Source organism: Diabrotica undecimpunctata, chromosome 3, assembly GCF_040954645.1.
Source record: "Diabrotica undecimpunctata isolate CICGRU chromosome 3, icDiaUnde3, whole genome shotgun sequence".
Lineage (NCBI taxonomy): Eukaryota > Metazoa > Arthropoda > Insecta > Coleoptera > Chrysomelidae > Diabrotica > Diabrotica undecimpunctata.
In genome coordinates, this window is record NC_092805.1 from 41,277,804 (window position 1) to 41,290,786 (window position 12,983).

The following is a 12,983-nucleotide window of genomic DNA, read 5'->3' on the forward strand; positions in this document are numbered from 1 at the left end:
AATACGGCATGGAGACATGGACGTTGAAAATATCTTCCATTAACAAGTTGGAAGCCTTCGAAATGTGGACCTTGCGAAGAATGTTCCGCATACCATGGACAGATAGGGTAAGAAACGAGGAAGTCCTAAGAAGAGCAAATACTGAGAGAGAATTGCTCAGCTCGATCAGGGCACGAAAGATTGGATACCTGGGCCACATCCTGAGAGGGGAAAAATACGCAATCCCTCAACTAATTATCCAAGGAAAGATTGAGGGCAAGAGAGGAGTAGGTCGCAAACAAATGTCGTGGCTGCGAAATATAAAGAACTGGACAGGCGTAACTAACACTGGCGAACTTTTGCATGCCGCAAAAGACAGACGTCTGACCTTAAGATAATTCGCCAACGCACTATAGGTGCACGGCACCATAAGAAGAAGAAGAAAAGTTATGTATATTATTGTCATTTTTAAATACTTATGAATATTGCATTTTAATTTGTATTGTATTTTTATATTAATAACAAAATAAACAATGAATTTTACTGTAGAGTATGTGTAAAAAAATTTTTGCATTTAAGTCCTTTCATACATATATGAAAATAAAAATATACATTTTCATCAAAATATTGATTCAATCCAACTCAGTCAATGAAAAATTGACTCAAGGAGTATAATAAATGAATTATACTCCTATTACAGGTCAAATGTTGTTTATTAATTGGTAGTAAGTTGTTATTAATTCTGTTTCTCTTTCTACTATGTCTTACCTATAGCATTACATATGTAATGATTGTGCAGATTGACTCCCAAATAAATTTGTAACCACGAATGGGTGTATAGAAGTGTAACTTCTACCGGCAGTACCGCTGGACTGCCACACCCGTTTTTTTTACACTAATACTCTACTCTAAGCTAATACTGAATACAACAAGCCCTTTTCTAATCGGCGGTCACTAGGCAACCATCTTATAAACAATTGTGACTAACTTTGAATGATCACTATAGATGACAGTACTATTAACTTTCTGAGTTTAGTAGACGTATAGGCACAATTAACAGACAATAGTGAGTAAATGATTTAAAAGATAGACAATAATTTGAATATTTGAAAATGACAGTAGCCTATAAAATACAAATCCAAAGTAAGGGTTAACTATTCTGATGTTTTGGCAACGCTAGGGGGTTCTGACGTCGTAAATCTTGAGTAACGTGTACTCATTTTTATATGAAAAAAATCTATAGATACGTAGTCTTGACATCTACATTTAATAGATATCTCTTAATTTCAGTTCTATTAGTTTTATTTTCTAAAGTTTGTAATTTACAACATTTTTCTTAATACCTATATGTTATACGTTAGATAAATAAAATGTACAATCACCTGATTAATTTTGAAAACCACAAAGTTAATTTGTAGTTGCTAAATTTTACTTTTTTAAATGTTCCAAATTTCTCAAGTGATTTATTAATGAGTTTTACTAAAAATATTTCACTCCAATATCTCCACTAAAACCATTAACAATGAAATTCATCGGGCTCATAATTACAGTAACTTTTTCCGCCTCCCAAAATGTTTATATCGGAAAATTTCCAGTCATAACACGTGCTTCGATTACCGCAGAAAACGTGTATCGGTCTTGTTAACACTCCTTGTACGGATCCTGTAACGTTTTCCACAGTTAAATTGTAAATTTTAACCTCACTTTCCAAGTTTCCGATATTACCATAATCTTGTTGAATATAAATTCCGTCTTCTTGAATTCCTAAAAGAGAAAAAACATGCCAAAAAAAGTTCGATTGTAAAAATAATTTTTCTTATAAATAAATGTCAATGTACGGCTTCAAAATATACCTATATTAAATAAAATAATCTAAAATATTTAAATAAAAATATGTAAAATTCTCTTAAAGGAATTTTTATGTAAAAAATTAAACTAACAAGAATTTAAAACATCAAATCAATTTTGCAATTTATTAGTACAAGGATTTTCGATTTTAAAAATTCAAAAAGGACATCTTCGTTTATTTTCAAGGGGAAAACTTCTATATAAAAATCGACCTGTGCCAACCACTCTTTGTTCACATTTTATGCCTTCAGGGAGCACACAATTAATTGGGAATTATAGAAAAGTTATTTCTCATATAAAAGGAATTTGTTTAAAATCTGCAACTGTTCCTTTATCTCCTCCGTTAGTCGATATTACAGAAAAATAATCCAACAGTCAGAGATACCAACGATTTGCACAGTACAAGTCAAAATGTCAAAATAAACATATTTTTAACTAAAATTGTGGTTATTTCGCATTAAAGATAGTAGATAATATTAAAAAATAAAAGAAAATAGTTTTAGAAATAATCACTGGGGAACAATTAAAAAAAAAGACTTTCTGCTGTGTGTGATTGATTTTTGAGCTGTTTTATAGGTATTTGTACGTGTAAAAACTGTAATTAGATATTCTTTACCACGTTAAGTTTTCTCTCTAGCTCAAAATCTAGTATGGATCATAGAAAACACTATTATTCTTCTATTGGCTGACAGTTACCTTCTTCGATGGATGGAGCGGGGGTGAATGGCGCATACGATAACATCTTATGTCATGTATAACAAGTCGACACTGGACTTGTTTAGTTACGCCTGGGATCCTGTAGTGATACGTGTGACTCACTCTGAAATAGTGTAGCGCATTCCGACCTGAAGTCTGAGTTTTCGTTTATATACAAGGTTAGCAGTATTAAGAGTTTATTTACCAAAGTTTATAGAACTAGTTATACAGACCTATCACCTTGTAATCCTATTTATATAAGCTCTTTATAAGAAAAATTACTAACAGACTGGGATCTAAACTAGATTTTCACCAACAATTAGAGCAAGCTGGATTTAGGAGTGGCTTTGGATTAAATGACCACCTACAAGTAATAATTCTTAATAAAATACAACAAGCCATTAATATTAATATTTGTAGACTTTAAGAAAGCATTTGACTCAGTTTAGCATAGCTCTATTTACAACAACTTGAGGTTTGCAGACAACATAGTCCCTATTGAAGACCGGGTAGATCATGCCTGTCAACTTGGCCATATTTTTCAAAACATAATATATAACAAACTTTCTGCTGACCAAAAACATTTGAACTAATGGCACGCAAATTGAACAAGGTTATACTTATACGTATCTTGGCCACGACAGAGTTAAACAGGAGAATAGGACTAAGATAGTTAGCTTACAGAAAACTAAAGGAAGTCTTTCTATGCTTGAAAAGAAAGTTCTTTGATCAATGAGTACTTCCAGTTCTAACGTATGGAGCAGAAAAATTGACCCTTACCACAAAAGTAATCAATAAGATTCAAGTGGCACAGAGAGCAATGAAGAGGTCAATGTTGAATGTATTCCTCAGAGACAGGGTTTTAAATCAAATAGGGGAAAACTGGTGTTACGGTCGCAGTTAAAAGAATTACAATGCTGAATTGGAACTGGACAGGACATGTTACTAGAGTCAGAGATGGAGGCTGGATGAAGAAAATTTTAGAATGGAGACCTAGACACGATAATGGTGGAGACGGCACTAGAAAAAGAAGAAGAAGATGGGTAGTCACAATTAGAGTGATCTGCACATTTTAAAAATTCTATGGTAAACTGAACATTGACCAAAAGTCCAACTGACCACTAATATATGAGAAGCCAATAGATGAAATATTTAATTATATTAATTACTATATGTATAGACCATATAATCCAGATCTCACACTAAAACATGTCAGTGATCTCAGGTGTTAGTTTGGGGGCAAATGTAGTGGACACAGAATGTGAATGTAAGAACTAGACTAAACAATCTGCTAGAGAGTGATTGGTTGACTACACTAAAAAGGTGTACCAAGCACTACCAATACTATAGAAAGAAGAAAGTGAAATATCAAATTGAGATACTTTGACAAATGAGAAATAAAAATTAAAAATGAAAGTAGTGTACAAACTGAAGCCATCACTGGTTCGGTCAAACTTACAGTCAATGGGAAACTATAAAATTGAAAATGTCAAGGCATTACTCAAGGCTCAAGACCAACTGACCAACAGTAGTAGATGTTAAAATGTACAACTGTGGAAATGATATATCTAAATTACGAAAAGATATGAAGAGTGTAATTAAGATATGAGTCCACCCGTTTGGTGGACTCATCCACTCTGCAAAAGCAGGGTAGGCGAGTCCACCAAAAATTGAATGTCATGGAGGCACGGGATCAAGGCCGATGGGATGTACATTGTACATTTTTATGATAGCTGACTATTGTTGGAGCATCAAGCGAGAATGTTCTCAGATTTAACATTTCGGAAAAAGCTGTAAATAAAAATTTTCATTTTAATATGTAATTATCGTTCGTTACTTAAACAATTATTTTTATGAATATAATTTAACTTGGAGTAAACGCTTTTGTAAACAATATTTTTGGTAAGTTTTTACTTTATTTTCCTTTACATGCAGAATTTGTATGACTTTTGTGAGTATTGTTCTGAATCTATTTCTTTGTGGCATCTTCAAGCAATTACTATTTTAATGGGAATAAGCCATAAAACAAATTTTGTTTTTTTTACTTGGTGAAAAATTCTTCTAATAATAATACTTTATCTGGCTTATTTATGTTGACAATTCATACATATATTATACATTTTAAAGTAGACGACTTTAAAATAATATTGCCAATATAGCTGAGTTGCGTTTCTGGGACGACTTTATTGTAAGATAGTTCATTCGATTAGATGAAATTAACTTTAGCTTGAGAATATCCGTCAGAAAAATCCTAACATGTTATTCGTCCTAAAAAAGACAACCACATGCCATGATGACAGTAAAATTCTCCTGTTGGTGATTCCATAGTAAATAATAAGGAAAAAATCAGGGAAAAAAACCTCGTAACACTATACCGACCTGGTAAGTATTTGACCTTACATTTAGTTTATTCTCAATAAACACCAAATTCTGATTTTATATATATCTTATTTAAAAAATATAAATGATAATATTCTCGATATGTTACTGACTTACTTATAGTGGTATTTTTTCATCTTTGATTTTTCTCTTTTTTTATCATCTGTTTTTAGGACTATACGTAAATCGTTCCATTAAACTCTACGTTCATTTTCCTATGCGTGTTTACATATTTGAGATCTATCAAATTCTCTATTTTTAATATAAGATTGATGTTCACTTATTCTAACATTGAATAGCCTTGATGTTTCACCTAAATCTAACTGATCACATTCACAAGGTATTTTATAAATGCAATTCTTTGTTCTTTCTTGTTCATTGTTAGGTTTGGTTTTAGACAAAATAGATCTCAATGTGTTTATTTCCTATCCTTTTAAGTTTTTCTGATATTTCTTTTATGGATGGTATTGTTAGTTTCCTCGTATTATTTCTTGTGTATGCTGTAGGATCTTGTTCTGTGGTTCTGTTCTATTCGGTCGATCGTTGAAAACTCCTTATTTTAAACGATAAAGAATAATCATTTTTAAATAAAACAGATGTTAACAAATGTTTTTATCACATTCCTATTTCAGAAGACAACGAGTGAACGCCTGGCTTTTACTAATAGTATTTTTAATAAAAACTTGTTAAAAAATTACGAACCTAAATCCGAAGATTTCTAATTGTCGAAACCAAATTGAGATTTCTCCTTTAATCTGTGCCTTCTAAGAATTGCAAGGCAAAACAGACGTTAATAAAGATGTAATTAGAGACATGAAAAATCTGAAATTACATTCCACAACATATCTCATGCATATCATAGTTGAAATTTTAAAATAAATAAATTTTTTGTTTGGCTTTGATTTAGTAAAAAATCTTACCTGAGAGCTTAATGTTTCTAAAAACAACATTTTCAATTCTTCCTTTATTTCCAACAGCACCAGTTTTAACATGAATTCCGTAGAGACCATTCGAAACCCAACAGTTCTCAAATGTTATATTCGACGCCACACTGTCATCTTCTGGTTTGTCTCTTCCGCCAAAACCAACGGCAAAACTAAGACCGTGAGATCCATAACAATGAAGGTTTCTAAACACCATGTTGGTACCTTGATTAACTACAACACAGTCGTCTTGGTTCATGATGACTGAGTTTTCGATGAGGATGTTATCAGAGTGGGAAGATACACCAAATCCATCTGTATTCAATGCTATTAAATCCTAAAAATTAAGTATATACAAGAAAAAAATTATAAATATATTTTACTGGGATAAAGAGTACAATAATTAACATTATTTGCCGGTTTGAAATAAATTCGAAAGAATAAGTTTCGCAACTACAAATAATACGGAATACTAAAATCAATTTCAACGAAATCTAATGTCTATTTAGCATATCAACTGGATTTTAAAGTTTTTTTTTGTCTAAGATTTTAGACTAAGCGTCAATCAACCATTTATAGATAACTCAAATATGCAATAAGAAATTTAGATAATTGGATTTTTAATAACGGCTTATCAATTTCCGAAGAAAAATTAGTATTTAGTTACTTTTAATAAAAAAAAGATTTCGGTGTCCTCACCAAATAAAATTATCAAAATATTTGTTTCCTTACAAATCTTCCACTAAATTTTTAGGAGTAATTTTAGATTGTAAATTAAATTGGAAAGAACACATAAATTATATAATCAAAAGAACAGAAAATAGTGTTAATTTATTAAAAACTTTCGGTCATTCCTCCTGTGGAGGGGATCCAAAAATAATGTTAATATTTTATAGAACACTCGTTAGATCTATTTTAGATTACGGATCTTTATGTTACCATTCAGCAGCAGAAACAAATCTTATAAAAATGGATAAAATAAAAACAAATGTCTTCGACTCAGTATTGGATACTTGGGAAGAACGCCTGTAGACGTTATCGAAACAAAAACATGCGAACCGCCATTGAATCTTCGGAGAAGATTTCTCTGGCAAAATTCGTGTTAAAGTTAAGAAGTCAGAAGTCCAAGTTATTGGTTAAAATATCAAGTTTAGCTGGTTTGGTTTTAACATCTAAATATTGGGATAAGAAAAAAATACCATTATTAGTTAAAAGGTTTAATACCAATGTACACAGAAATGAAGAACTTTATAAATCAAATGTAATCCCTTTATGGAATTATTCTTATGAAATGTTTCTTTCTCCAGTTAAGACCCATATTAACGCTCGCTATTTGTGTCAAAACAATATTATTATACAAAAAGAATATTATCGAGATTGTATAGTAAAATGGAAAAAGTATGAAAAAGTTTATACTGATGGATCTAAATCGAAACATGGAGTTGGCTGTGCAGTTTATTATCCTTCCAAAAATATTAAGCTAATATACAAACTGTCAGATATAATGTCAATTTTCAGTGCTGAGCTTATTGCCATAAAATTAGCAATTAATTTGTGTTTAGAACAAGAAGAGGATAAATTTGTCATATTTACAGACTCTAAAAGTTCGGTAGAAAAACGTAATAATCTATGTTTGAATCCTAATTTTAATTACATACTTCTTGATATTTTGGAATTGTATCAAAATGTATCAAGTAGAGGTAAACAAAATTTATATATCATGGATAAAAGCCCATTCAGGTGGACTATTTAGCAAAAGATGGTGCGAAGAATGGAAAAATACTTAGATTAAAAATACCAGAGTCTGATTTTATTCCAATATTTCGAAAGAAACTTAAGGAAAAGTTGCAGATAAAATATAAATGTGGAGACAAAGGACAGTTTTTTAAGAATATACAACCAAAAATAAGGGACAAACCATGGTTTAAGAATACACGTAATCGTTCAATTATTCGGATAATAAGTCGAATGCGCTGCAATCATGCACTATTTCCAGCGTATAAACATAAAATAGGTTTGTTAGATAATAATAACTGTCTATGTGATGAAATTGCCGATTTATAACATATTCTTTTAGAATGCTTGTTAAAAAAAAATAGAAATTGATAAGTTTTATCACAATATAATATCGTACAAAATGAAATTTCCAAAAAATATTTCAAATCTATTGACATTAGAGGATAATATTACCTACAACATCATATATCAGTATGTAAAATCTACTAATATTACTTATTGCGACATATGAATAAATTTGTAAGCCTAAAACGAAATAAAAAAAAAACAAAAAAAAAACAAAAAAAAAACAAAAAAACAATATATAAAAAAACCAAAAAAAAACAAACCAATAAATGAATAGTATTAAACAATAAAAAAATAATACTAATAAAAAGAAATTAACAATAAAAATAAAAAAAAAGTTACAAGTTATATATACTGATATAAAAAAAAAACAATAAAAATGAAAATAAGTAACCAAAATATTTAGGCATTTACTAACCCAATAAAAATATTGTATCCTAATTTAACATGTATATAATATTAATATGTATATAATGTAAACAATGGAAATGGATGATAAAACTATGAGAAAACATGACTGGCCTTTTGGCGTTGCCAGTGCCATTAACTTTGGAATGGAAAAAAAGCCATTTACAGCATTACTAAGATATCACAATAAAAAACCTCATAAATATTTAAAATTTTTATCAATAACGTGTATTAAATCTAAGAACGAAGAGTTATGTTCTATATTTTTAATCTTCTTTAAACCAATCTTTTCATATGTTAAGTGTCGAGTTTTCCTTCTCTCGAAAAAGGTCAAGGTGGGGCCCTTTATTTTTCCCTTCTTTTTATACCAAATTTGGTTATTTCCATTGGTATGTTTTCCAAGCTTAGAGAGTGTTTATTAAACAAACCATTGTCATCAACATATAAATATGTTGGTTGTTTTTAAGCCCTATATGTACTTTTCTCCTTTTCACTTCTTGAACCATTGTCAGGGCATAAAAACAATCTAAATATTGTGAGCTTGCTGTTAACATGCCTTCATGTAGGGATTTTTCCACCAAGGTCTTTATTTTGTCTCCCCATCTTGTCGGAGATCTAGCTCTTAGTCTTCGGTTTCCTACCTTTTCTTCTACTAACAATATTTTCATAGTCCCCGTTCTTATATTGGTGAAGTAATTTAGGTATGCTCTGTTCTCTTTTTTTAATAGCCTGTCTTTTATAATAAGCTCTTCCAAAATTGATAGTTTGCTTTTGTGTTTGTATTGGGCACTCGTACAATTCTTCTGTAGAAATATTATTATAAAATTATTTAGAGTCCTTGTAGTGATGAGTTCATGTACGATTATATAGCAATGGAAAAAAGAGAAGCATTGACCAAACAGAGCTTTGTCTTTTTTTGTTATTGTTCGGTTTTCCACATTTAAATAAATTTCGCTGTTGTGTTTAAGTCACTACTACTTTAATCTTGTTTTATGAGGAGCTATTATTACTTTATATTTCAGTTTTACAAACATGAAGAAGGAAATTACCAAACCAAATCTAAAATTTAAACACACAACAAATAAAAACTTAAACTAAACAAATGATTAATCGAGATAAAAAGCCGAAGCCAATTGCTAATACGCTATGCTAATAGTAAAGCAGACGCAGAAGTGGCAAAAGAAGCTAAGGTAAAAGTTAATATGACCGCCGTCTCAAGTGACAAAAAAGTGAAGAAAACAGTCACTGGAGGACGGTCAGAAAATCGTATGTAGACAGAGAAAAAACAAACCCTATAGGGCACGTATAAGGAAGTACCCTTAGATGCAGACGCCGAATTGATGAACCGAGAAATTGAGGACCTAAGTATGTAACTAATCAGCATCAAGAAAATGAAGTCAGAAACGACAAAAAGCCTCTACCCATATACAGTGATGAGTGCCTTAAGAACCGGCAAAATAACGCAAAAGATAGAAAACATAATACGTTGTGAAATAAAAAGAGATGAAAGTAGTAGAGGTGGGAAATTATCGATAGAAACCTCTAATTTATATTAAATTACATTAGGACTATCGATAGTTTCCCACCTTTAGACGTTAGCTTATGAGCTAGTTGACATCAGTCATAATATTACAAGTATTACGTCGAACATTTACATTTTTTAAATTTCGCATAAAGTAAAAACTGATTGAATGCAATAAAGCAAATGTAAGTAAACAGTTTAATTTGTAGTAATTTGATAATTAATTCTGTGTTGACGAATACAGAATAACAAGCTATGATAATTCTGTATTGAGAAGAGTGTATGCGACGTCTCAAATTATAGTTTATTATTGATCAATATTTTAATTTTGGATAAAAAAATACTCCTACTTAAACTGTTTTACTTACATTACATAATACGTATTACTATGACTGAAGTCAATCAGCTCATAAGCTAACGTCTAAAGGTGAGAAATTTTCGATAATTCTAATGTAATGTAAAGTTAATTATAGGTTAATATCGATAATTTCTTACCTCTACTACTTTCATCTCTTTTTATTTCACAACGTATTATGTTTTCTATCTTTTGCGTTATTTTGCCGGTTCTTAAGGCACTCATCCCTGTATATTATCCAGGTGCCAAAAGAGAAAAAGGAGGCCTTAAGAAAGATTACCACACTAAAATACGTGGCATTTATCACTGGAAACTTGGACAGATCGGAAAAACCTATTCAATGCTATAACTGTTAATTATTAATATACTAGTAGCCAGTTCCCCGCAGCCACTAAGTGTGCGAAAGGCGCTGGAAATCATAAAGCAATAGATGCGCAGACCCGCGCATCTGTTGGACCATGGCTATGGACATATGGACCAATGCTATGTAACGCTATTAAAAAATGGTTCACCAGAAGAATAAGGCCACAGACTGCAAACAGACAGCGGAGAAATGATAACCAGATTTATGGACACAATGACGAATATGATAAAACTAAGAACTTGCCGTTCTCAGGAGTGTATATCAACATAGTTTTGTCCAATTGAGGAAGCCTATGGCCAGATACTTTGCGGCTCTCTATTTTTCTTTCTGACTAGTTTTGGGAGCTCATATTTATGGTGGCGCGATATATGTCCTGGAAACGTGGTTTCCGATCTTAATTAATATTAACAGATCTCTGTTTTTTTCATTCTGTTCAAAACTTCGTCATTTGGCGATGTTTAGACTTTTATGGTCCAAAATGCTACTCCTTACAAAAAAAAGAGTAAATTTGACAAATCTGTGCCTGATGGTTATTCTGAGGCTGCAGTCGCTCAGCAAGATATTTATCTCGAGAAAAATTGCTCTTGCCTTTGCCCTCATTGCTCTTATTTTAAGGTCTAGTTCTAGACCTAGGTATTCTGTGATATATAGCCTGACAGGAGTCAAAGTATTCAAATTTTGTTACTTATTTCATTAGCTTGTCATAGATAGTTGTTGTCTGCAAGTTAGAGTGTCGGTCTATGATCATAATCTATCTATCTATCTAATCGTTTTAGTGGTTCTAATTGTTAGGACCAGATCATCACTATCTCTGCTAAGTTGGTTTAATAGAAGTTGTAGATTTTCTGCGCTGTTTCCCAATACCGCTGTATCGTCAGCATACTTATATTGGATCTACCTTTTATCTTTATACCTTCTTTTAAATGTTCTAGAGCTAGATGAAATATGCAAAAACTAATAGAAACGATTAATCAGTAGAAAGAGATGACCAGACAGGAAACACCAGGATAATTATGGAAGTAATTAATTAACGTTTCTCTATTTCAGTAACCGATTCATATCAATTGTATTGATTAGAAGACGACATCCTTCTAAAGTGATTCTTCTTTTACTACCCTGTCTCTGTCGGACTCGTATATTACAATACCGACTAAAAGTCGTTCCTTTCTTTTGCCTCTGTTTGCCCCACGGTACTACCGTAAGGTATTTCTTCATGGGGGAAGGATCTAGCTATTGCTCTTTCTTTATGTTAATAAGGTCATCGCTTCCCTTCTTTTAGGCTTCTCTATTTTTAGCTTGTCTCATTTTAAAGCGGCGAGGATCCCGGAAGACCTCCATCGCGAATGTGCTGATTGCATCTCAAGTTGCCTTCGATAAAAGCATTTTTTTACTAGCGTCTCTGGTCAAATTTTCTGTTTAATAATTGCTTCTAGAGTATTACGCAGCAAGTTCAAATGTATACACGAGTACACATGAAGAATACATGTTCCGCATCTTGACTGTCCCCGAGACAGGATGGACGCTCTGAAGGATCGTCATGTTTAAAGCGATAAAGATATGCTCGAAAATAGTCATGTCCTAAGAGCATCTGCATCAGATAGTAGTTGAGCCATGTTTGCGGTTCAGCCAAACATTCACATGTGGAGTAAGACAATGCGTCTATTTGGTTGCTGTTCCGTAATCCTACTGTAATTGCCACCGATCAATGCTGTTTTGCCATTCTTTTCTTCTAAGTTCATCTCGGCACAGTGTAGATATAGTTAACTCTCTTTGCCTGTCAAGGGTCTTCTTCAACTAGTTGTCCAATAGGTGTGGCATCCCGGCTATGACGCATATTGCATCCTCAAATACTGCGTGGAATGCGCTGGCAATTTTTAAAGCGCTCAGACGATATGTGATTGCTGACGACAAAAACGTCCTCCTGCTTCGTTTTGGGCTACCTACATTTGGCACTAGCCGTGACAAGGCTGCTCTTACTGTAAAATACATACCTGTTAATAACTTTGGCGGGCCACGTACTAAGATCGAGTAACGAAAGACTCCTGAACGCCACATTCTGAGAAAGGCCCGATAGCAGAAGGTCAGTTGGTCGCCCAAGAAAGAGATGGAAGAAGCAGTAGCCAGTGATCTACGCCAAATAGGGATACAGCAATGGGAAATAGCTGCTCAGGACCGACAACAATGGAGGGAAATAGTAAACGCGGCCAAGACTCACATAGAGTTGTAGAACCAAATGATGATAATGATGATGATAATGTTAATAACTTTAAAACTTAACAGTTTTTGTATTATATCTGCATTTTTTAATCAGCTTCATATTTCTGGTTCTGGCAACGAAGAAAACATAGACAAAAACATCATGTGTGTACAGTACCTGTGTATATCTGTGTGTGTATCTGAAAATATTAAAAAATATTCTCTATACAT

At 32.2% G+C, this 12,983-nt stretch overlaps 1 protein-coding gene across 1 annotated transcript in view; it reads right to left on the reverse strand.

Annotated features, from left to right (window-relative positions):
* Nucleotides 1–1,323: 1,323 nt before the first annotated feature.
* Nucleotides 1,324–12,983, reverse strand: part of LOC140436727 (polygalacturonase-like) — a 32,826-nt gene continuing 21,166 nt past the window's right edge. Inside the window, exons 3-4 of the mRNA XM_072525782.1 lie at nt 5,823–6,162; nt 1,324–1,743 (exon numbers count right to left, since the gene is read on the reverse strand). Of these exons, the coding sequence (XP_072381883.1) occupies nt 1,496–1,743; nt 5,823–6,162 (588 nt within the window). The 3' untranslated portion in view covers nt 1,324–1,495. The remainder of the gene's footprint in view (nt 1,744–5,822; nt 6,163–12,983) is intronic.